The sequence below is a fragment of the Gekko japonicus genome, unplaced genomic scaffold, assembly GCF_001447785.1.
Source record: "Gekko japonicus isolate JY-2015 unplaced genomic scaffold, Gekko_japonicus_V1.1 scaffold1907, whole genome shotgun sequence".
NCBI classification, from domain to species: domain Eukaryota; kingdom Metazoa; phylum Chordata; class Lepidosauria; order Squamata; family Gekkonidae; genus Gekko; species Gekko japonicus.
In genome coordinates this window covers 172,200-198,157 of record NW_015177071.1, presented here as the reverse complement: position 1 = coordinate 198,157, position 25,958 = coordinate 172,200, and the positions used below count along the sequence as shown (strand labels likewise).

Sequence of the window (25,958 nt, the reverse complement as noted above, 5' to 3'; positions counted from 1 at the left end):
TCACCTAGAACACGTGTGAGACACCTCATGCTCACATAACTGCTTCCATCTGGCCCCAGCCACTATGGTTTTGCAATATGTACACCACAGACTTTGGCCACACAACCACATTGGTCTTGCCCCCTCCAGTCAGGCTTGGAAGCAGGGCCTTCCTCCACAGAAAGGCAACATGTGGGGAAAATGGAGCGCTCCTCCTCTTCTTCCAGTTCCCTCCCAGTAGCCACTTCTTCCTTTGAGCCCATTGGCCAAGGAAACATAAAGGGGCCATATGTACCAGAGACCAGAACTTGTCCTCTTGTCTGTGTGAAAGAGGAGGGTGAATGTGAGCTCTTGTGTGAGTGGATAAAACTATTTATTTAAGTATTTCCCTCTGACTTTTCTCTCCACTAGGCACTCACAGCCACTGCCAAAGGAACATAAAAATTAGGCAAACCAAAAAAATAAGCAATAAACTGTCTCTTATGGCCTTCGTCAATGGAGGTCAGAATCTGGCCCAAACAAGACCTCACGTACCTCAACATTATCAAGAACTGTCCCCTGCTTCAGACATGCTTCAGTTCCACAGAATTTTGTTCTCTATCTCCACAAAACCAGTTTGTCCTCAGATCCACAGGCCTCCCCCAGTACTGCTGTCATATGGATATCACGGCCTATGGGCAGGCAATGCAAAATCTTTCCCTGGGGGCTACACTGCTGCTGAACATTTCTCACCTTTCCAAACTCCGGCTGACTTAATTAGAAGCATCTTTAACTAGAGGCAGAAGCTACCCTCTGATGACCATATAAACCCAGAAAGCCCATGCCATTCCTGTCACCGAGGAACAACCAACAACCCACATGCAAATTAAGTTAGATTCAGAATCACACGCATGCTGTCATATCTGTACCTTGAGAAACCTTTACAAATTCTTGCAGTTCACTGAACCATGAGTTTGGGTCTTCTGAGATGTTGAAAGCGGCAGCTAAGCCCTCCAGCAGGACGAGTTCGGTAAGTCTTGAAAGATACTTATAAGCAATGATCTCATACATAATAAACTGGAAGGCAAATGGAAAAGAACAGCAAAGTTGGGTCTGAATATCTCAAATAAAAGAATGTGACTGAAGACACACATTTGGTTTTCTGAGGTGGCCCACCAGTAGGTATGAAGACTTCACAAGCTAAAGATAGAATGAAGTCTCTACCTTGATAGACCTATGGTCTGACTCAGTTATAAGGCATCTTTATATGTTCACATGATCTATCTTAGTTACAACGTCGTCATAAGATTACTGATGATACTTCTGAAGCATTTTGAACACTTTTGGCCGGTCTATAAATGGTATTACTATAGGTACATGACAACAATGCACGCACTGTGAAATACAAAACCTTGAAACTGGCCTCTAGAAGATTTCGAGGCCAGAGCCCAACAGATGTCCTGTTCTCAGGCCAGACAAGAAGAAGAGAAGAGAAGAGATTGGATTTATACCCCGCCCTTCACTACCGAAAGGTGTCTCAGAGCGGCTTACAAACTCCTTTCCCTTCCCCTCCCCACAACAGACACCCTGTGAGGTGGGTAGGGCTGAGAGAGCTCTTGACAGAAACTGCCCTTTTTCAAGAACAGCTTCTTATCAGAGCTATGGCTTGCCCAAGGTCATCCAGCCAGGTGCAAGTGGAGGAGTGGGGAATCAAACCCAGTTCTCCCAGATTAGAGTCCGCGCACTTAACCACTACACCAAACAAGGCTGCAATGAATGAGAATCCCCTGGATTCTGCAGCAAGAACATCAGTCCCTATAAGAGAAGTAGCAGCCATCTAACTGCTGGGGGGTGAATGTGCCATGCAGGTCCTTCACATACCATGTAAAGGCAGATGAGGACAACCACTGATGTGCTGATCATTCGGCTCGGGAACCGAAAGTAAGGATCCCATTCATACAACTTCCGCTGAATCCAGGATTTCTCAGGCGGCCTGTGAGTAGGGATAAACATATTGAACAACGAGCTCGGTAACAATAAAAGGAGGCTCTATCCACCTCTTGGGGAGGGGCTGTGGCTCAGTGGTAGAGCTTCTGCTTGGCATGCAGAAGGTCCCAGGTTCAGTCCCCGGCATCTCTGGATAAAAGGACCGGGCTATAGGTGATGTGAAAGACCTCTGCCTGAGACCCTGCGGAGCCACTGCTCATCAGAGTAGACAATACTGACTTTGATAGACTGTAGCAGAATTTGGGGCTCGATGAGCCTGGGCCTTTCTGTTTTTCTATGCTATGTAGGTTTTGCTATAACTGACTTTGGTTTCTTGGTTCTGAAGTCCCATAAGCCTTTGCTCTTTTGCTAGCAGCCTAGGCGTAAAAACTAAAGCCTTGCCCTGTAGGTGTACCTTTGCCTGAATTCACAATTGGTATATTTTAATTAACTCTTCCTTTGATTCCTATTGGCTGAAAGAAGTGTTAAAAGGATGCTTTGGGCTTTGTTCAGGGCTGCTTGGCCAAAACCCCACCTAGGCTTGGGTGAGGTCTTGGTCTACAGTCCAGGAATTCCTTGTTCTTTCTGAAGTGTACACTATATCAGGTATTGGGATTTTTCTATATGCCACTGGGTACTGACGTTGAATATATGCTATTGAGTTTTGTGTATGGTTTCTAGAGTTAATAAATACTTTGGTATATTTTGGTATTGGTATATTTTAATTAACTCCTCCTTTGATTCCTATTGGCTGAAAGAAGTTTTAAAAGGATGCTTTGGGCTTTGTTCAGGGCTGCTTGGCCAAAACCCCACCTAGGCTTGGGTGAGGTCTTGGTCTACAGTCCAGGAATTCCTTGTTCTTTCTGAAGCATACACTATATCAGGTATTGGGATTTTTCTATATGCCACTGGGTACTGACATTGAATATATGCTATTGAGCTTTGTGTATGGTTTTTAGAGTTAATAAATACTTTCAGTTTAAGGCAACTGTTCTTGCTGTGTTTCTCTCCCTCTAGAGGCCTGAGCTCCCTAGCCAGACTCCACCCACCCACAGAAAAAACCCTAATGGGGTTGGGGATCCCTGGAAGAGGCCTGGACCCCTAAAATTCCCGTACACAGACCAAGGGCCTGATTCAGTATAAGGCAGCTTCACGTATCGTGTGTGCTAAATTGCCTAGGCTCTTGAGTATACCTTTGCCCTTTAGCACTCTGCTTCAGCACTTAGTCTTCAGGCATGTGGGACTGGCCCATCATTAACCAGCAATGATAACTCCCTCGTCCATCATTCATTGGCAACCATCACAACCTCGCCCACTCTCTTCACTCTACACTGAATGGCTCGGATCTCTCCTCCCTGCTCCAGAGAGAGTTTGGTCAGTTGGGGATCTGTTATGAAGACATTCAGCAACGCACTCCCCACCCACCCCCAGCTGTAAAGGAAAATGCTCCAAAGAACAGAATGACCCTCACTGTGGTGGCGGCTTCTTCATCAGTTGTTGGACATGCTGAACTTGATGACACTCCAGGAAAGAGGTCTCCTCCTGTGGGGAGGATAGAAGGAACAGCGGTTTCCAGAATTACATATCACCTTGCAAGACTCTATGGCCACACCTACATCACCCTCATTTAGGAAATCGGAGGCATCATTTTTATTTATTTTATTTCTCTTAAAAAAAAAAAAAACCAGAAACTGAGTGCATCACAGGACAAATGCAGAAGGTGTTAACAGCTCATGTTGGTCCATGAACCACTATGAGTCTGGCTGGTCCCCTCCCCTTGAGCACAATACAGACCCGGGACAATCTGCACCTTGACGTGGGTGGGCTCTGGTATTGCAACCATCGTTGGGGTGTGCCCTCAAAAAAAGGAACTGGGAACTTAATAGGGAACAGCCAGGGATGTCATACCTTGAAAGTGTGGGCTCTTTATAAGCACAAGGATATTTTACATAGGGCTTTCAGGTCCTCGTGTAGTTGGTGGGGGGGGGAGTACATCAAAGTCCAAGGCAGAGCCAAAAGTAATCAAGGTTTCCAGGTCTCTGTTCTAGAAATATCTAAGCATAAACACTGGATGTGGATTTTTGCTGGGAATTTCAGGAGGTATAAATGCCTTTGGATCCAATTACAGCCACTTTTTGGACAGGTTTATTCTGCTGAGGCAACTGTGTAGTTGTCAGGTACCTGAACCAATTTGGTAAGAGACATGAAGGACTACAGTTGAACAGCACAGACTGCCAAGAGAGTTCCCACACCTGCAAACCTTTAAAAGATGGGAAAGAGGAAAGGCACTGATGTGACATTTTGAAAGGTGGAATGGTGGTGGATGAAGGAGCAGAGACTGTCCATTTATTTTACACCAGATCTGGAATACTATAACTTTGTCATTAGAGTAGCTAACCTGAATCAAAATGAAGCAGGTATGGAACTGAGCTTATTTCTTAGAACACTAACAGTTCAATCCTAAACACAGTTACCCCTCCCTAAGCCCACTGATTTCAGTGGACTGTTAAGACTACCTCACTGCCTTTTGGGGAACAGTCTGTTTGAGGATCACCTTCGTTCACACGGATTTCATATCCATTGGGGGTCCATCTCTGAAACAAAAAACACCTGCTATGTACAGTAAAGGCAGAGAATATGAAGACCTAAGGAAAGGAATCTCGAGAAAACAAGGAAGAATAATAAGAAAAAAGTAATGGAAATACACCATTTCTTTAAAAATACTCACGCTTAGAATAGCCTGCCCACTACAGATTTTGAATGATTTCACAATGATTTGAAGAAATCGGGCGAGCAGGAAAAACTGGCACAGGAGTGAAGGCCAAAACAGAATTAAGTTTTCATACTCCTGTAAAAACTGAACACAAAAAGCAGATTGACAGCATTACCTGTATGCCTTCCCCCACCTTCTCTTACAAACTGCAAACTCTACTTAATTTATACACAGGAAGAACAGCTGCTACTCATCCTGGAAATCAAATATCCTGTTCCCCGAGCATGTGTCTACAATTGCTGGTGCGATTCAAAGGTGAAAGTGGTACCATGGACAGAAACCAGGGGGTCAAAATTTTGGGGATCCTGGCTACTCCAGGGGCCTACAGAGCCAGGTAAGTCACATGATTTCTTTTCATAGAATGTCTGGATTGTGTCTAGGGAGTGGAGGTGGGACCTGCAGGGTATTGTTGTCTGGGAGCCTGTAGTGGCTCTCAGCAGCACTATCCATAAGCAGCCAACCTCTATAATTACAACCAAGGCTATTGCCCGAAACTAATACTCCAATTTACAGACTTTTCAGTTAAGCAGTAATGGAGAAGGGCAGAATGATGGGGGCTTTGGGTCATTTAGAGAAAAGTGGGGGATCAACAAAGCACATAAACAAAAACAGGTTAACTGTGCTCATTGCATGCTCAGCCATCCAGCCCAGATAGGCTTTTCACACTTATTCACATTTTCCTTAGGAAATCAAAATAATGGTGTGAATAGGAGCAAAACAGCTCATCAGAGCAAGTCAGTTGAGCAAGGTATTTCAATAAGGCTTTAATTATTGTTTTCTGGTTGGTTTTCAACTCTCTGATCTTGCCTTGATGCATTATGTTGTTATACTGTCACATCAACCTAGCTATTCTTCACGTCACTGTCAAGTCACAGCCAACCTATGGTGACTCCATAGGCAAGAGACAAACAGAGGTGGTTTGCCATTGCCTGTCTCTGTGGAGTAACCCTGGGCTTCCTTTGTGGTTTCCTGTCCAAGTACTAACCAGGGCTGGCCTTGTTTAGCTCCCAAGATCAAGCTAGCCTGAGCTATCCAGGTCATGATATAGTATTTCTGTTTAAAGAGCACCACCACTTCCCAAATATTTGGATGGTCTACCTTGGATGTATTAAGTTGTACTATATATCATCTGCATTCTGGGACTATGGGGGATACTACTCTTTTTATTACAAAAAAAGTTATCACAGTCACATTAAATCAAACAACTGTAAATAAAAAGGGAGATTAAATCAAGTTACACAAAACCTAGTGAAAATAAGTCTTACTGTGTAAAAGAGAACAAATATTTAAGCTTCCAAATTCACATTGTTTGTTCCATATAGTGTAGAACTTCTAGCCATACTAAGTCAATCTTTGCCTCTCAGAACAGCCAGAAGTTTTACATACACATAAAAAGCTTTGACCTTATCTAGGAAAGCTCTCCTTGTTGACGGACAAATGAATGTTGACAGCATGGATAATGGGAAATCTATTTTTAAGACATTCCTCTTAAAAAAACCCTACGCTTTTTTAAACTACTCCATTTTTTAAAAGTTAGTTTACTGTCATTTTCCCACTTTTTCTAGTTTTATATTCAAATTAACACATTGTTTTGTACCTATGAAACTGTATTACTGCACTGTTTTAAAGCAATTGTAATCCACTTTGGGGAGTCTCAGCAAAAAAGGCAGACTACTAAATCAAGCAAGTTAAGGGAAAAAAATTCTTGTTGGTAAAGAACTTCCAAGAGATACAGGAATACTACTGAAGCATGTCAACCCTTTGAGATATGGAATGATAGTGGACTGGGCTACTGTATGGTTTCTGTTAAGAATCACTAGTAAACTGCCACATACAGCAGAACACCAAGGTCTGGTAGGCAATGTCAATTCCACCTAAATATGGCCTTAATTGAGGTGAGAAAAATCAGATTTTTCTTTTTACAATTCTAGCTGTCTATCAGGTTCTGATACATAGTTGCTGGCAAACCTGGCACTTTCAAAGCTCTCATGATAAGTTCCACAATTTGTGTGGAGAATATATCGATGGCTGGGACGTATCGAGGGACCCTAAGGGACTGAAGAAGCCCTTGGGACCTTTTGCCCTTTGCAAGTTTAATGGAATTTTATTGCCTCCTTCTTGAAAGATAGCAAGGGGACACGCGGAGCACAGATTTTCACAGTTGTATGCCTAAGGATATTCTAGAGATATTAGAAACAAGACCAGAAAAGTAAATCACTAAGATATCAGATACTTTCTTACTGTTTACTTAAGATTGCTTAGGTCACATCAAAATGTACCCAACTTTAAAAAAAAGAAAAAAAAAGAATACGTGACTTGAGCACAGGTAACAATGATCTCCCTAGGGCTCCCTATGTCCTTTTAGATTGGCTTTTGGGAAATAGGTCCTTTTTTTACATTTTTAAAAATCATGCTGCTCTAGGGTCTTGGCGTTTATTTGTTTTTTGTTGTTTTTGCATTGCAATGTTTTCAACTCCAGCTGTCTTTTTAATATTGCTTTTATGAGTTTGGTAAATGGCCTGGAGCTTTGGAAGAGCTGCAATGCCGCTCAAAAAATGTTTCAACAAAAAAAGAAAACGGGGGGAAAGAGCTTTTAGGATGGATTCAAAATTTCCAGAAGTGATTCCCATCTTCACTACGGCACAATGTCCACTGATAGCAGCAACAGATGATGCCAAAAATCTTATCCAAATCATGAGAGCACACAACCAAAAGCCAGAAGAATACTCTCTAGGAGTATGTGTTTTGATTCCCCAGGAAGTATCTGAGTTATTTATAAGGCTGCCAACTTTCTCTCTGATGCCTGCTATGGAGACTTTAACAGCAGCTTGATCTCCAGATGTTGGTAGTGGTGGAGACCATGCCATCAAGTCACAGTAGACTTATGGTGACCTTGTGGGGTTTCCAAGGTAAGAGATGTTCAGAGGTGATTTGCCATTGCCTCCCTCCACATTGGGACCCTGGTCTCCTACCCAAATGCTAATGAGGGCTGAGATCTGATGAAGAGCAGGCTAGCCTGAGCTAGCCAGGTCAGGGCTGCAGATATTAGCAGCTGAACCTCCATCTTCTGACAGTAAGCGTTGGAGTAGGATCCGAGTTCAGATCTGTACTCTGTCTTGGAAGCTTGCTGGATGGCCTTGGACAAATCACTGGCACTCAGTCTAACCTACCTCACAGGGTTGCTATGAGGATAAAATGGAGGCAAGGAGAATGATGTAAGCTGTTTTGGGTCCCCATTGGGGAGAAGAGCAGGGTGTAAATGAAGTAAATAAATAAATTAGACGGCTTCCCGGTGACTCTGCCTCCGGAGCCACCAATCTCTGCCTCTTGACCTGCAAAGCCCCAGCACTTCCATTGCTTCCTTGTGATAGCCTCATTGTTCTCCACATCAAGCATCCTTTGAACATTACAAGTAGATTCCACATTTTCTAAAGAAATTAATTAAATATGCTCTGATCTTTGAGGCCTATGTTTCTGTGCCCAGGCAGCTCCTGACAAGTATTGGGGCAGCACCTGAAGCTCTTCCTAAATATGATGGTGACAGCAATTAAGCCAGTCACATATAACGAAAGGGGTGGAAAATGAGTTTAACTGTTGGACTAGGATCTGGGAGACCCAGGTTCGAATCCCTGATGTGCCGTGAGGCTTGCTGAGTGACTTTGGGCTGGTCTCTCTCATTCCCAGCCTAACCTACCTCACAGGGTTATTGTTATGAGGTTAAAAGGCAGGAGAGGATAATATGTTGTAGGCCAGTTTTGGGTTTCCTTGGGAAGCAAAGTGGGATATTAAATATCTAATTTTTTTTATTATTTATTTATATCCCGTCTTTCTCCCCAATGGGAACTCAAAGTGGCTTACATCCTTACCCTCTCCTCCAGTTTATCCTGAGGGTGTGTGATTGGCCCAAGGTCACCCAGCAGGCTTCCATGGCAGAGTGGGGATTTGAACCTGGGTTTCCCAGATCCTAATCCAACATTTCAACTGCTATATCACTCTGACTCTCAATAAACACACACAACAAAGGAGGAAGGATGAATTAACCCTTTTCCCCACTGGCCATCTTTACAGTCAAACTTGCCACCTATTTCAATACACAGGTAGACTCGTACATTTCCCCCTACAGGTGAAAGAAGTGGGGGGGGAAATGCTGGTCAGGAAAGGTTAAAAAGGGGGGGGGGGGGTTTGCCTTAGACTGACAGCCTCCTATTCCATTAAAACAAACAAGCCCTTCTTTCCGGAAGCTTTACATAAGCCTTCATTGCAACATCTAGTTTGGCCTTACCTACCTACAGCTCCCTTGAGACCTGTCCGTGGTCCTGAAACCACACATGTAACAGCTGTGTTTCTGACTCTTGAACTGCTTCTGCAAAAACCAACCCAGGATCCCTCTGGTCCTACAATTTACTGCCTGGTTTCAAACCTGTCATTCCTGGGCAAGGTGACTGAGAAAGTGGTGGCTGAACAGCTCCACGGTTTCCTGGATGATCAGCATTAGATCCATTCCAGTCCAGCTTCTGCCCTGGCCACAGGACGGAAACGGTCTTGGTTGCCTTAGCAGACGATCTCCATAGACAGCTGGATCAAGGCAGGTTGGCGCTGCTACTCTTATTAGACCTTACGGCAGCGTTCAACATGATTGCTTATGACCTCCTGATCCACCGCCTTGCCAACGTAAGAGGTCGCAAGGTAGCCCTTCGGTGGCTTACCTCGTTCCTCCATGGTCAGGGACAGAGGGTGGCGCATCAGTCCAGGAGACACCCACTGGAATGTGGTGTGCCTCAAGGGGCAGTGCTGCAGTGCTGCCCCCAATGTTGTTTAACGTCTATATGCACCCCCTTGCCCAGCTGGCTCGGAGTCACCAATACACTGATGACACCCAGTTGCATCTGCTTTTGGGCGGCCACCCGGATGTCGCCCCCAAAAATCTGGCCATGGATTTGGAGGCTGTGGTGGGATGATTAAAAAAAGAGCAGACTGAAACTGAATCCGACAAAGACAGAGGTTCTGTGGCTGGCAGGAGGGGCTTCAGGGCTCGAGTTCAGCTTACCGGCTCTTGACGGGGCGCCATTAACATGGGTGCAGTCTGTCAGGAGCCTGGGTGTGATCCTGGATGCCCACTTAACATGGAGGCCCAGGTCACACACACAGCCAGGCTGGCATTTTTCCATCTACGCCAAGCCCGGCAGCTGGCCCCTTTCCTGTCATGCTCCCACCTAGCCACAGTAACCCATGCGATGGTCACCTCCAGGCTAGACTACTGTAAGTCACTCTACACTGGCCTGCCCTTGAGACTGACCCAGAAGCTCCAACTGATCCAGAATGTGGCAGTGCACATCCTAACAGGAACGCCACTGACTGCGAATATCCGACCTATGCTGTGCCAGCTGCACTGGCTTCCAGTGGAGCACTGAGTCAAGTCCAAGGTTCTGGTTCTGACCTTCAAGGGCTTGAGCAGTCTGGGACCGACATATCTGTGGGACCGCCTCCTCCGTTACACCCCCGGGAGAGCATTACGCTCTTCACAGAACAACTTGCTGGTCGTCCATGGCCCCAGAGAGATCCGGCTGCCCTTGACCAGGGCCGGGGCTCCTTCGGGAGAGCATTACGCTCTTCACAGAACAACTCACTGGTCGTCCCTGGACCCAGAGAGATCTGACTGCCCTTGACCAGGGCCGGGGCTCCTTCGGTCCTGACTCCAACCTGGTGGAACTCTCTGCCAAGAAACATCAGGGCCCTGCGGGATCTTATGCAATTCCACAGGGCCCACAAGGCAGAGATGTTCCACCAGGCCTTCGGTTGAAGACAGTAACAATTAAACATCATGGCTGGCACACTACTTGGACCCCTACTCCTTACAGAGCTTACTCCCCCCTGAACACGTGAAGCACCCACAGACAAGACAGGGGAGGGAGCTACAAAATGTTTGCCACTTGTTTTAATTACTGTATGTTGTTGGGCTTGGTTTTATGCTTATGCTTTTATATTTTTAGTACTCTGTACAGCACCCAGAGCCCCACAACTGTGGGGATAGGCGATCAACAAATGGAATGAAATAAACAAACAAACTCATGGCAGCTACCTATCTAAAGACACCTCAATCCACACACATAGGGCAGCAGTTCTTCTGCAGGCATGAGCCTGGAAGTGATACATACAGGGAAGATAAAATGACTCAGGATAATTGGTTTGCTTCTTCATCTGTTCTGATGCCACCTTTCCCATTCAGGTACTGGGTCAGTCTGGGTCTTCTGTCGGGCAAACACTCTCATTCAAGAACCTGGGACCAGCACAGGATCAGTGCACAGCTCTCTTGCCAGGCGCCCCCAAGGAGGCACTTCAGTGGAAAGGGCTAACCTTTATTTTTTTTCCCCATCTGAATACTGATAACCTGCCTTCCCACTCTACAAACACAAAAGGTAATGATCAAAATGCCATTATCATTAGAGGTTCTAGTTAACATCATTCAGCCTACAGTACTGGGAGATGCTGACAGCAGGAGGAGAAATTAGGTACCGTATACCTAACAAGACAGTCACAATAGGAGGCCCTGCCTCTGCTGCTGATCACCCAAATCCACAACTTTACGAAGCTGAAATACTTGGATTTCTTTTTCATATTAAATATCAGCACTTGGGGTTCACTAGTACAACAGCCCTCAGGCAGCTCTCCTAAGGCCAAAGCAAATATGTTAGTATTCACATTATTTCTCCATGTTGACCTTGACCTCTGCAGCTTTCCCAAGGTAGCTGTATCAATACGCTTTCAGAACATGCAATATTCATTAGAAAAAAACCAGTCATAATTACATACATACACTATTGTCTCCATGAGGGCACTGACCAACATCTATGAGCATGACTATTAACCTGCAAAAAAACCACAAAACAATGGAGTTGCTGAGAACCCTTGAAGTTGTAGCAATCACAGAATATGCATTTGCACTTTTCTTAAGCAAGACTTCCATGGCTGAATCCCCACATAACAGTGTTCCAAATGGATCCACATGGATATCCTCCTGCCCGCCCATGCAGACTCCCCTCAATACTCAATGCAGGGTGCTGTCATCAGCAACGATAAAATTACTAGTTTGGGGACTGATCATCCTTTCTTCCCGTCTGAAAACCTCTTCTCAATGACTTCTTTCCGAGGCCGCTCAATTCTGACTTGAACATTCCACACACACACACGGCCCCCTTCACATGGAGCTCGAAACTGTCCACACATCAGCAGTTTCCAGCAGTGCCTTCAGTGGACAGAAGCCCTAACCCTAAGTCACTCCTTCAATCCACTAATTCACTGCATGCTCCCAGAGAGCAGGGGAAGATTTTATTTATTTATTATATATGTATTAGCCACCTTTTTTTCCTTATGGAGCCCAAGGCAGCTTACAATATTGATAAAATACACAAATTACGTTAAAAAAACCCATAAAGCCAAAATTTAACATCGTAATTTAGGACCACGTTAATCAAATGGCAGTCCTGTCATGGGCATGGATGAGGATGAGCTGACAGAGCCTGCAGAAACCACAGCTGGCCCCTCTGAAGCAGCAGAGGAGGATAGGTGACAAGTGCCAGTAACAGCAGTCTTCACACCTGGCCCCAGTAGAGCTACAAGCTGAAAGTCCTCCTGACTCACCCCCACGTGTGACTCGTTTAAGGGAGCGACTGCGGCAAAGAGAGGCCAGGCTACAGGGAACACGCTCAGCCAGCCCAGAGCTCTAACAGGAGCCTGGCCGATCGTGCAGCTGGCTAATCGGTAGCAGCATTTAACTCCACACTCTGGGCAGTATTCTTCGGGGAAGCAACAAGTCAGCTTCGTGCTGCTAGCATCCACTCCGGCTCGGCTCTGGCACCTAGACCTTCGGACCCCCTGGCTTTGGACTTGGCTCTGTGTTCCTGGCTCCTGACCCCGGCTTGGCTTTTTGGACTTTGCGCTGTCTTCTTGGCTCCTGACCTTGGCCTGTTCTGGACTCCCTTTGACTGGCACCCCAGCCCGTGAGAGTCCTAAATGAAACCATCAAGATGCCACTGCACACTGACCAGTGTTCCTTCTAAGCTGAGTTAGTGTGAGCTAGCTCACAGTTTTTTAGCCTCCAGCTTGCACATTCTTGTCTTAGCTCAGGAAGGATGGCTTCCTGAGCAAACTAATTTATGCAGTAGCCAAACTGCTTGATCGCAACTTTAATGCCAATGGCTCACAAAGTAGAATTTTTGCTCACAGGACTCTACAGCTTAGAGGGAACATTGACACTGACCCATCCTCACCCAGGGGCACCATCAGCTCTTAGAAGCACACACAAAATGGGCAATTGCCTATTCTGGCAGCATCTGTTCTTCTCTTGAACAAAGGGAAGAGTGAGGGAAGAACTATTTTGTTTTTTTTAAAGCCTGAGACGGAAGGCCAAAGTAAGTTAGCAAACGGCAATTCCTATTCATTGGCAGGGGTAAGGACTGTCAGGGGTAAGTCACTGTCTGACTCAAAATTCTGGCTGAGGATTCATGGTTCTGTGTCTGGCTGCCTTGATCCCAAGGAAGTCTGCATGCAATCCTGCCGGGAAGTGGCAAAAAAAGATGTTCACAATTGGAAATCCTGTATCATTCTGCCCAATTCTGGCAGTAACCACCAGTAGCTTTCCAGAGACACCCTTGGGTTCTCTTGCAGTGGAACACCTCACAGTCTCCATAAGTGGCACTTATGCCAGTATCTCCAACTAACACTTTGCTCACCAGCTCAGTGAATAAAGGCATCCCAGGATGGCTCCAGTTCTCTGGTAATTCGTTGAAAGGCAGGCAAAGAAAGGATACGAGGAGAAGCCCACTTCAATGGCGATGAGCATAATCCAAAAGACTGTAACAAAAAAGAATTGCAAGGGAGCATGGCTTGATTCTGTTCTCCCAACAGCTGCATAAACCATCGTTACTCCCCAATCTCATATAGAACAGCTACTGTAGCTCACTGGGGTTGTGCATTAATATCCTCTCCTGTCATTACTGTAAGTAAAGCTGATCTATTGCCAATATACTCTTAAACTGATACAGCCTGTCTTTGATGTTAGGTTACTGAAAACCATCTTGGTAGTAGGAATCCCTAATCTAGAAATTAAGAATTGGAGATATTTGGTCTGTATAAATTGGAAATGTTACCACAGGTCAAAAGATGTTGTTATACATTTTGAGCAACTAGTGGCTCGAAAGACAGTTGTGACCCATGAAACGAACTGACCAGTGCAAGTTTGTTGTATATGTTCACCAAAAAAATGTCTGATGTAAGCTTGTTACTATTCTTTGGATAAAGTCATTTTATTTATAACATCCAATGTCTCTGTTCAACTGTCTGTCTGGAGATCTCTTGTAAGGTCTCTTGTAAGGAGGGAATCCAGGGCTGCGTCATACAACTCTACACCTTCGACACTAAGAAAATGAGCCCTTTTCCTGCCAATTGGAGGTCTGGCTGCCTTTTAGTTCCCTCATATGGAATATTTTGTTAATTGACATTTCTCCTCTCTCCACTGCTTAAGTTTACTCCAAAATGACACCCTCAGTAAGTAAACAGAAGATGCAGAAGGGGAGCTGGAATGTCTGTTTGGGCTCTTGGTTGTCTTTACAGTCTCTGCAAAATGGTACCGTTCCTAGTACAGCCTAGCCTGTGTTAGCCCTAGAAGGCAAAAGAGGATGTCTTTGCTCTCCAAGTCAGCAAATTCAACCATCTTTTGGTTAAGCTCTGGAATCTCAGAACTGAGCCCCCAAGCTGAAGCTGCTCTATACCGATTCAGAGCCTTGGTATATCAAGGTTGGTATTGTCTACTCTGACCGGCAGCAGCTCTGCAGGGTCTCAAGGCTTTCACGTCATCTGCTATCGGAGCCTTTTAGATGGAGATGCTGGGGATTGAACCTGAGAACTTCTGCGTGGAAGACAGATGCTCTCTACCACTGAGCCGTGACCCCTACCTCGAAAGCTGTGAAAACATGAAGCTGTTTTATACTGAGTCAGAGCCTTGGTATATCAAAGTCGGTATTTTCTACTCTGGCTGGCAGCAGCTCTCTGGGTCCCCAGGGCTGGCTTTCATATCACCTGCTACCTGATCCATTAAGCCGGAGACGCTGAGGACTGAGCCTGGGATCTTCTGCATGCCAGGCAGGTGTTCTACCACTGAGCCACAGCCCTTGGTCTTTCCTAGCTCTGTGTAATTCAGTGCTTCAGTCTCATGCTTGCTGCTTGTGAGTAGCTATCATCTGATTGGCTGCAGGATCTGTTTAGCAAGCCTTCAGTAGTCCCAGACTCTCAAATGCTGGGGTGAGTGGCTAGATAAGGGCCTGCAGGCGGCATTCGTTGTCTGGTTCTCCCTTTTCTTTGACATGGCCCCCTGAAATCCCATCTACTTGCGTATTTATGTCCTTCATTTATACCACACCTCTCTCCCCAATGGGTGGTACAGTGGAGAAAATGTCTGTGAGGAGCTGACGGCAAGGAAAATGGCACAGATGTGGGTGGGATCTTTTCAGGGCAAGAAAATGTGCATCTTTCTGTCTGGATGGTGTGACAGTGCACTTGGACTGTGGTCTTCCAAAAAGATTGGAGGAGAGCAGATTTGGGAAACAGAAGAAGATGAGGAGGAGGAGGAGGAGGAGGAACTGGATTTATACCCCGCCCTTCAGAGCAGCTTACAAACTCCTTTCCCTTCCCCTCCCCACAACAGACACCCTGTGATCTTCATCACAGAAAAATTATTAGTACCACAGAAGGATCGCAACATTTGACTTTCCTAAATGCACATCAATTTTGACAAGGCAGCTGAATCTCAATGTCAACACACAGTAATTCATACATGTGCAGGATCGTCACATGCTATAAACCAATATGTGGAATTTCCCACATGAAACTAACTTCTGCGTAGAAATTACAACACATAAATGCAAATACAGACATTTCAGACTCCCTTGAAAAACAAACACAGCATTTTCAGGAGAGAATTAGTGGGTAGGAAGAGGTGCTTTCTCTTGCCCCACCTACTTATTCTCTCATGCAAATGCCCCCCCCCAACAGCTTGTTTTCCAGGTATTCCCAATCCACACACACAAAGTAAGCCCCATTCCCAGCTTCTTCCAGCCAACTTGATTTCCAGTTTCAATAATATTTTCCAAAGCAGCCCTCCATAAACGCAATATTGTAGAACCCAGTTGAGCACAGGAGGATTAACAGATTCATCAGAGAAGAAAACCCTGCTCCGTCCCCTCTTCCCCCATTGCTTCTCAAGCCATGTTTTTTTACCTCTAGCCCAGTTAGGCATTGTCGGTTGGGGGAAGTCTTGTGTAAACAGGAACATCAGTTTGTCAGCCGTCGCTCCAAATGCAAAACCAAATGGCCATCGATTGCTGAACATCGAAACAAAATCAAAGGGTCTGTGAAGGGGGAAAAAAGAAGAGGAAATCTCAAGACTCTGGAAAGCAACAGTCCGTGGCTCTTAGCCCAGGGACTCTTGGACTAGGGGCTCTGTGAGACGCCCAAGAAGAGGCAGAAAGTGAAAACCCTAGGCTCCTTGTTTTCCCCATAAAGTAATTTGACTTTGACAAGAAAAAAACACATAAATACAAAGGGATTTAAAAGGGGGATTACATTTACTTATTTTAAAAGAATTATGAAGCCAGAATGCCAGCAGGGGGTTGGGGGCTATCCAGTGTTTTGCACAGAGTGTCACATGTATGACTATCTGCCCACTGGGCAGAAGTCTTGGGTGTGTGCTCGGTGCAAGGAGCTCCTGGTTCTCAGGGAACGTGTGTGCTCCCTTGAGGCCAAGGTGGCTGACCTGGAGAAGCAGAGACAGTCAGCTAGGCGCACAGAAAAGACTCTCGGGGACTTGTTAGCTACGTCCCACTCTGGATCTGGCAGCCCCGCTGCTGTCAGGGAGCATGAGGGTCTAGGGGAAACAGGGCACCGTGCTGAGGATAAGGGGAATGTGCCCTCAGAAGGGACCTCTTCCCCAGCTGGTGAGCGGTTATCCTTTTGCACCAAGGAACCATCCCTGGGCAGGGTGGGAGGGGGGCTCTTGGTAGTGGGTGATTCGATCCTTAGGCAGGTAGACAGCTGGGTGGCGAACCCGCGTACTGACCGTATGGTGACTTGCCTGCCTGGTGCAAAGGTAGCGGACATTACGCGTGTTTTAGATAGGCTGGTAGATAGTGCTGGGGAGGAGCCAGTGGTCGTGGTGCATGTCGGCACCAACGATGTGGGGAAATGCAGTCGTGAGGTCCTGGAGGAGAAATTTAGGCTGCTGGGCAGGAAACTCAAGGCCAGGACCTCCAAGGTAGCCTTCTCAGAAGTGCTACCTGTTCCACGCGCAGGGCCGGAGAGACAGGCACAGATCAGGAGTCTCAATGCGTGGATGAGACGATGGTGTAGAGGGGAAGGGTTCAGGTTTGTTAGGCACTGGGATTCTTTTTGGAACAAGAGGGAGCTGTACAGGCGAGACGGTCTCCACTTGTCCCGAGAAGGAACCAGGCTGCTGGCGCTTAAAATCAAAAAGGTGGCAGAGCAGTTTTTAAACTGAATATTGGGGGAAAGCCGACAGGAGATGAAAAGTCTCTGGTTCGGGTTGGCTCATCTCAGAGAGATGAGGGGGTACCTGTTGCTTTTCTACAGGGAGGTGGATTGAAATTGTCCACTGAGACCATGGCTAGTGACATGGACTGCCTGACAAGGTCTCGAGATTGCAAGAGGAAGGTGGCAGGCTTAACCAGTATGGGAAATTACAGCTGTTTCTATACAAATGCTCGAAGTGTCCGAGGTAAAATCGGGGAGTTGGAGTGCTTGGTGTCAGAGGGAAAAATAGACATTGTGGGTATTTCAGAAACTTGGTGGGATGAGGAAAATCAGTGGGATACGGTGATTCCCGGTTATATATTATATCGGAAGGATAGGGGGGGAAGGGTTGGAGGTGGGGTGGCTCTGTATGTCAGAGAGGGTATAAAGTCTAGAAAGATTGAGAGGCTAAGTGAATTGGATTCGCTTCTGGAAGTTCTATGGGTTGAAATAGGGGGGCCAAAAGGAAACTTAACACTGGGAGTTTGTTATCGCCCACCGGATCAAAAGATAGAGGAGGATTATAAAATGATGAATGAATTAAAGATAGCAGCTAGACAAAAACACTGTGTCGTAATAGGTGATTTTAACTACCCACACATTGATTGGGTCAATATGTGTTCTAGTCGAGAGAAAGAGATTGAGTTTCTAGACACTCTAAATGACTGTGCTATGGAGCAGATGGTCATGGAACCTACCAGGGGAGAGGCGATCCTTGATTTGGTCCTAAGTAACACTCAAGACCTGGTGAGAGATGTAAAAGTGATTGCACCGCTTGGAAACAGTGATCATAATGTTGTTGAGTTCAACATTTGTACAAATAGGGAATTGGCCAAAAAGACTCACACAACCACTTTTAACTTTAAAAGGGGTAATTTTTCTGATATGAGGGGACATGTGGGGAGGAAACTGAAGGGAAAAGTAGAAAGGGTCAAAACCATTGGGGAAGCTTGGAAACTGTTTAAAACTACAATTCTAGAAGCTCAAATAAAATATATTCCGCAGGTTAGGAAAGGCACAAACAGGTATAAGAAAAAGCCTACATGGTTAACAAACAAAGTAATGGAAGCTGTAAAAGGTAAAAAGGATTCCTTTAAGCAGTTGGAAAGCTAGTCACAGTGAGGCTGATAAAACGGAACACAGGCTATGGCAAATAAAATGAAAGTCTGAGGTCAGGCATGCAAAAAGGGAATATGAGGAGCATATAGCAAAAAACGTAAAAACCAACAATAAAACTTTCCTCAAATACATTAGAAGTAGGAAACCAGCCAGGGAGGCAGTGGGGCCCTTGGATGACCAAGGGGTAAAAGAAGTACTGAAGGATGATAGGGAAATGGCTGAGAAGCTAAATGCATTTTTTGCCTCTGTCTTCACTGTGGAAGATGAGAAGTGCTTGCCCACTCCAGAACCGCTGATTTTGGGAGGGGTGTTGAAAGACCTGAGTCAGATTGAGGTGACGAGAGAGGAGGTCTTAAAACTGATAGACAAAAACTGATAAATCACCAGGCCCAGATGGCATACATCCGAGAGTTCTGAAAGAACTCAAATGTGAACTTGTGGATCTCCTGACAAAAATATGTAATCTTTCCTTAAAATCTGCCTCCATTCCTGAGAACTGGAAGGTAGCAAATGTCACTTGTGGTATTTTTAAATGACTTCAAAATGGCGGCAACATCCTTGTGGTCTGATGAAGGGAGCTTTGACTCTTGAAAGCTTCTACCCGAAAAATCTTGTTGGTCTCTGAGATGCTACTGGACTCTTAATCTAGCTGTTCTACGGCAGACCAACACGGCTACCTCAGAAACTGGAGGACGAAGAATCACACACCCTTCCTTCCAACATATCTACTTGACATGACAGCCAGTGTTGCTATAGTTGTTAAAGCGTTGGATTCACATTTGGTTTGAATCTCCACCCTGCCATCGAAACGTGCTGGGTTTCCTTACACCTGTTACCCGCTCTCAGCCTAACCTGCTGAGAAGAAGTACGTGTGTGCTCCTTCACACACAATGGCATCCTACCACTAACACCAAATGTAAGCGAACAGTCTCAGAAGCCCTGTTCCCACTTGTCCAGGAGCTTGGAAAAGTCCTGTGGCCATCCTGGGTCTCCTCCCAGTAAGGCAACCCTTTCCCTTCCTCCTAGGAATAACAATTTTTCTCTGAGTAAGAACTGCTGCCACTAACGAATGCGAAAGAATATCTCCTGCTGGAAGCGACAGATCCTTCCAGCAGGAGATATTCAGACTGTTGGCGGCAGCAATTACCACTGTAACCAGTGCTCCCTCTAAGCTGTGGAATCCTGTGAGCAAAAATTCTACTTTGTGAGCTACTGGCATTGATAGTTGTGGGCAAGCGATTTGGCTCCTGCATCGTTTCCTTTAGAGTCGTCCTTCCTGAGCTCAGACAAAAATGTGTGAGCCGGAAGCTAAAAACCTGTGAGCTAGCTCACACTAACTCAGCTTAGAGGGAACACTGACTTGTAACCCTTGTGGCTGTAAAAGGCCCATGTTCGTGGTCACAGAACTGTGGATGGCCCATTCAAAACCTCCTGCACAGCACTTAAATAGCTTTTATTTAAAGGCGGGGTTGAGAGCTGGGAGCTTGTGTGTGAATAATACATTATACTGTGTGAATAACACATTACACTGAGGCAGTCTCACAGTCAGGGTGAAAACAGAAGGAAGACCTTTAAGAGTCAAACACCCATGCCAAGAGAGGACCACTGTTCTGCCAACTCTCTTTCTCCATCACCAGAGTCTTTTCTCCTCAGGAGCTTCTTCTTTTAGACATTCTCCCCACCCTCAGGAGGAAAATGCCTCCGGCCCTTCTCTCCCTGCTTCTCCATCTTGGGAATCCACCGCCTCCTTCTCTTGTCCTGTTGCCAGGCAACCACTCACTCAGCCTCTCTGTAGAAATCCCCTCCCTCTAGAGGGCAGTGTTTCCAGACCAGGGCCAAATCAGACTCTATGCTGGTGAAAACATGTCACAGACTTTTAAAAATAACAAATATTTTTACAAGGCTTACACATTCAAGTTGCCTTCCTCCATGAGTGAATCAGTGGCCCTATATGGAGCTGGAAAATGTGCTTTTAATTAAAAAGCGTCTACATTCTTTCAAAGACTCCCTGGAAGAAATATTTTTCCTTCCTTTGAGCTCTCCATTTAAACTGCTCAGATAAATAAAGAGATGAGTGTTGTTTTCCCCCTTCCTGAGAAGTAGGGCCTTTTTTAAAAGCAAAAGGCACTTCTATTCCTGCTTGAACACTGGATGCGTCTGCAGAAAAGCAACATTAAGCTCAAAAGAATTTTATTTTTGCCTCTTTTGTTTCATTGCTGTGTCTCACTTTTGCTGTTTTGCACATATGTTCTGAAACATTTCCTGTGCTGCCAGAAGTCCACCAGAACAGAAAATAAGGGAGAAGAGAGTCTGCATATCCCTGGTTAAAAGAGGCTGAAACGTGAAGGGTGCATTCAGACGGGCCATTTAGTCTGCTTTTGGCCCGCCTCAGAAACGGATTTTATCTGCGCGATCACACAGTCAACATCTGCCTCCCGTCCCCAGCCGTCGCTTTCCGGCTCAAAACTGCTTTAACCCGGAGTATTTTGATACCAGGTCCCCAAGTGGTGTTTTTCTGATTCTCCAGTTCCAGACGCACTTTTCTGACGTCTAATCACTCCTCCAGTGTCGAGCCACTTCCAGTTTAAACCCCCTCCCCGCTTGAAAGCTGCCTGAGGCTTCCGCTTCCACGTTGGCGGTGTGCGCATAGGCGGAGGTCCACCACCGCGTTCTTAAAAACAATGTTTAAACAGTGCCTAGTTTTGGCGTTTAGATGAGTTCGGGATCTCACGGAGGCCAGTTTCGGGGTAAACGTTTAAAGGGAAGTACTCCTTTAAAGTTTAAAGGGAAGTGTTACAGCAGTTGGGCTGAAGTGGAAATCGCTTTCCTGTGCACATGCGAAAATTTTAGTTCTACAGATGGCCGCCTGTGCGCATACCCAAACTGAGAGAGAGAGAGAGAAACAACACCGATGCATACCCCTGCATGTGGACTGCAGGGAGCGATGTGGCTGCACAGCAATCTGGAACAAGGAGGTGAATGTGATCGCGATTCTCCAGGTTAAAAAAAACAACGCATGGGGCCGGAGCAGTTTAACCCGCTCTCAGCATGCCGTCTGACCACACCCGAACTGTGGCAATGAAACTATTGAGGTTTTCACAGCTCAGCTCACAACAACAGTCCAACGAACAACCTTGGTAAAAAAAATAACCCCCACATCACTAACCAGCCCCCACAGCAATGGAAGGTAGCCTGTGCAGACACCTGCTGACGCAGAGGCCATGGAAACAGAAACAATTCTGTGTTATCTTAATCTAGCAACAAAAACAGCAAGAATGCTCTAAAATTTTAAGTGGGGCACTAAAGTGGTTTTGCAGATGTAGAATGCAACCATGGAAGTACACTGTCCCCATGAATCCCAACATCAAAAGAAGAGATTGGATTTATACCCTGCCCTTCACTACCCGAAGAAGTCTCAGAGCGGTTTACAATCTCCTTTCCCTTCTCCTCCCTGCAACAGGCACCTTGTGAGGTAGGTGGGGCTGAGAGAGCTCTTTTGAGAACTGCTCTTGAGAGAACAGCTCTGAAAGAACTTGTGACTGACCCAAGGTCACACCAGCAACTGCATGTGGAGGAGTAGGAAATCAAACCCGATTATCCCAGATTACAGTCCGCGCTCCTAGCCACTACACCAAACTGACTCCCACCTCTTGCACTACCTCCAGGAAGGAGTATCTCCAAGATGGCACTGAGCACAGACATGTGCATAGATCTCCTACACAGAGTATTCTCTAATTTTGTAATCCAGTGTTATTGCACTATTTGTTGTGTTTATTATCCCCATCTTTGTTGCATTGTCTTCCAGTTCTGTAATCTGCCTCAAGACTCATTTTACTTCACTTATACACCATCTTTTTTCATTCATGTATTACAATCAAAGATCAGCCAACACAGACGTAACAGCACAAGCTAAACACAAATGAAAGCATGTAAAAACATTAAAAATTCATAACCTCATTAATCACTAATTTCAAAAATACAAAATGGTTTAATAAAATAATTGAAGCATCTGCTTTTTTTTACTGAACAACCACACTGCAAAAATTTGGCCACCTTAAGGGTGGTTTCATTAAGTCGATCTGTGCAGAGAACAGACCAAACTAATAGCCTTATAAAATGAACTGTGAAGTACCACATGGGCAACTGTTTCAACTCCATTCAGCTGGCTAAACCACAAGCACTGAGACCGGGATACCTAAAAGTGTTTCCCTTGCAGCAGATTTGAGAGTAAAATGTTGAAACAAGCCAAAGTAAAGACTCTAAGGTATTTAGAGTGAAAGTCCCTGAGCTCAGGGACTGTTACGGGCTCTTACAGGCCACCACCTTGAGGACACCACTCTGGGTTTTTCTTACGAGGGACACTGCTAGCTTCGGGTAGTAGCGGGGACCACTTACCCACTGGCTCTGTTCATCATTATAAAATTCTCCTGGTTCACTCCAAGGCTTTTAAAACCGGCGGAAATTAGTAGACCGAACTCCGTTGGTTAACAGAATAAAACGGCTTTAACTGTGACACCTCGCCTTTTCCTCCAGCACAACCTTAATCAGATACACGTTCCATATGTTCCAACAATTAAAACGCCCTCTGGGATCCTTCCCAAAATGTGTCAGTTCCCTATGGCTGTTAACCTCCAACCGCTCACAACCTCCTCCCTCACTCTCCGTCCCCATCTCCCTCCTGTCTGTTTTCTGTCCATCAACCTCCCGAACATTCCATTTCTCCACCCCGCCCTATGTCTGCACATCGCCCTTCTCTAGGTGTTCCCTTTTTGGAATCCGTCACAAGCTCTGACAAAACTATGGCTTGTCCAAGGTCATCCAGCAGCTGCAAGTGGAGGAGTGGGGAACCAAACCTGTTTTTCCCAGATTAGAGTCCACACACTTAACCACTACACCAAACTAATAGCCTTATAAAATGAACTGTGGAGTACCACATGGGCAACTGTTTCAACTGCATTCAGCTGGCTAAACCACAAGCACTGACACTGGGATACCTAAGTGTTTCCCTTGCAGCAGATTTGAGGGTAAAAGGTTGAAACAAGTCAAAGTAAAGACTCTAAGGTATTTAGAGTCTCCCTAAGGAATTTAGTTCTCCCTGCAGTAGGCTGTAAGAGACCAAAGGGCTCTTCTGAGCCTTACTTCCGAATAAGATAATATAGTAGTGTCATCTGCATATATTAATGAAAGGACCAGTTGGCTGATCAAATATTGAGTAGTTTTACAAATTTAATACTTCATTTACACTCTACGCATAACCACTTAAAACATTCTTGCCGTCTCCACTTTATCCCCACAACAGTCCTATGAGGTAGGCTAGAATGATAGAGACTCAAGGTCGCCCAGTGAGATTCCATGTGAGAGTGGGGATTCAAACCAGAGTCTCCCAGATCCTAGTCCAAAACTCTAACCAAGGGAAGCTATAAATGAAGTTATTTAAGTAAATAAATAAGTAATCATGGTGGCTCCACTGATAGCCCCAGCCAATTTTCACTGGATTTCGCTAATTCTTTTTTTTTTTAAGCCATCTAAGCTACTGGCTACTACTCCACGTTTGAAGCCAGCTTGGTGTAGTGGTTAAGTGTGCAGACTCTAATCTGGGAGAACCGGGTTTGATTCCCCACTCCTCCACTTGCAGCTGCTGGATGACCTTGGGCAAGCCGTAGTTATGTATTACAATCAAAGATCAGCCAACACAGACGTAACAGCACAAGCTAAACACAAATGAAAGCATGTAAAAACATTAAAAATTCATAACCTCATTAATCACTAATTTCAAAAATACAAAATGGTTTAATAAAATAATTGAAGCATCTGCTTTTTTTTACTGAACAACCACACTGCAAAAATTTGGCCACCTTAAGGGTGGTTTCATTAAGTCGATCTGTGCAGAGAACAGACCAAACTAATAGCCTTATAAAATGAACTGTGAAGTACCACATGGGCAACTGTTTCAACTCCATTCAGCTGGCTAAACCACAAGCACTGAGACCGGGATACCTAAAAGTGTTTCCCTTGCAGCAGATTTGAGAGTAAAATGTTGAAACAAGCCAAAGTAAAGACTCTAAGGTATTTAGAGTCTCCCTAAGGTATTTAGTTCTCCCTGCAGTAGGCTGTAAGAGCCCAAAGGGCTCTTCTGAGCCTCACTTCCAAATAAGATAAAATAGTGGTGTCATCTGCATATAATAATGAAAGGACCAGTTGGCTGATCAAATATTGAGTAGTTTTACAAATTTAATACTTCATTTACACTCTACGCATAACCACTTAAAACATTCTTGCCGTCTCCACTTTATCCCCACAACAGTCCTATGAGGTAGGCTAGAATGATAGAGACTCAAGGTCGCCCAGTGAGATTCCATGTGAGAGTGGGGATTCAAACCAGAGTCTCCCAGATCCTAGTCCAAAACTCTAACCAAGGGAAGCTATAAATGAAGTTATTTAAGTAAATAAATAAGTAATCATGGTGGCTCCACTGATAGCCCTAGTCAATTTTCACTGGATTTCGCTAATTCTTTTTTTTTTTTTAAGCCATCTAAGCTACTGGCTACTACTCCACGTTTGAAGCCAACTTGGTGTAGTGGTTAAGTGTGCAGACTCTAATCTGGGAGAACCGGGTTTGATTCCCCACTCCTCCACTTGCAGCTGCTGGATGACCTTGGGCAAGCCGTAGTTCTGACAAGAGCTGTCATTGAAAGGGCAATTCTGGAAAGAGCTCTTTCAGCCCCGCCTACCTCACAGGGTGTTTGTTGTGGGGAGGGGGAGGGGAAGGAGGTTGTAAGCCGCTCTGATACTCCAAGTGAAGGATGGGGTATAAATCAAATCTCCTCTTCTTCTTCTTCGGTAATAAATCCCATCGTTTTATTGTGCTCCCTGCTCTTGACAATTTCCATGAGCTTTTGTGTGTGTTCCTTGCCCAGTGTGGATCAGAGAAGCAGCTGCGGTCAGTCCGTATCCATGAACTGCCTAATTGTGTTGTGTTCCTCCCATGAACACAGAGACTGAGGTGAGGCCTGCATCTACAAAAACATTCCCCAGCCTATCACAAGAACTGGCTTTAGAGAGGATATCCAAGAATAGCCTTGTCAGAGCTGGTGGCTGAAGAGGCTGAGCTCTGAATTGAGAACCACACAGTTTATATCTCGTTCCTGCCACCAACTCAGTAGGTGGCTTTAGAGAAGCCATGTCTCTCAGCCTCATCCATAATATGGGATCTATCTGGCAAGGGAAACATGCAGGAAGGCTTCTGATCATCAAGAAAGTTCTTTTACAAATGCTAATTATAAATGAGAGCCAGCGTGGTGTGGTGGTTAAGAGCGGTGGACTCTAATCAGCAGAACGAGGTTTGATTCCCCACTCCTCTACATGAAGCCAGCTGGGTGACCTTGGGCCAGTCACAGTTCTCTCAGTGCTGTTCTCTCAAGAGAAGTTCTCTCAGAGCTCTCTTAACTACTTCTGCTAATAATGTTGTATGCAAAATATTGGAAGAGCCTGGAAATGCCAAGCAAAGAAGAATTTATTAATAAAACCCTTGAAGCAGCAGGAA

General features: G+C 45.3%; 1 protein-coding gene across 2 annotated transcripts in view; it reads right to left on the bottom strand.

Moving 5' to 3' along the window:
* STRA6 (stimulated by retinoic acid 6) overlaps positions 1–25,958 on the bottom strand; it is a 73,457-nt gene that overhangs the window by 21,267 nt on the left and 26,232 nt on the right. The window contains exons 4-11 of one of the 2 annotated variants that reach the window (XM_015428227.1): positions 15,989–16,119; positions 13,447–13,567; positions 11,532–11,583; positions 4,673–4,801; positions 4,461–4,538; positions 3,416–3,486; positions 1,840–1,951; positions 888–1,035 (exon numbers count right to left, since the gene is read on the bottom strand). In XM_015428227.1, the coding sequence (XP_015283713.1) occupies positions 888–1,035; positions 1,840–1,951; positions 3,416–3,486; positions 4,461–4,538; positions 4,673–4,801; positions 11,532–11,583; positions 13,447–13,567; positions 15,989–16,119 (842 nt within the window). The remainder of the gene's footprint in view (positions 1–887; positions 1,036–1,839; positions 1,952–3,415; positions 3,487–4,460; positions 4,539–4,672; positions 4,802–11,531; positions 11,584–13,446; positions 13,568–15,988; positions 16,120–25,958) is intronic. The other variant, XM_015428228.1, reaches the window with a different exon arrangement.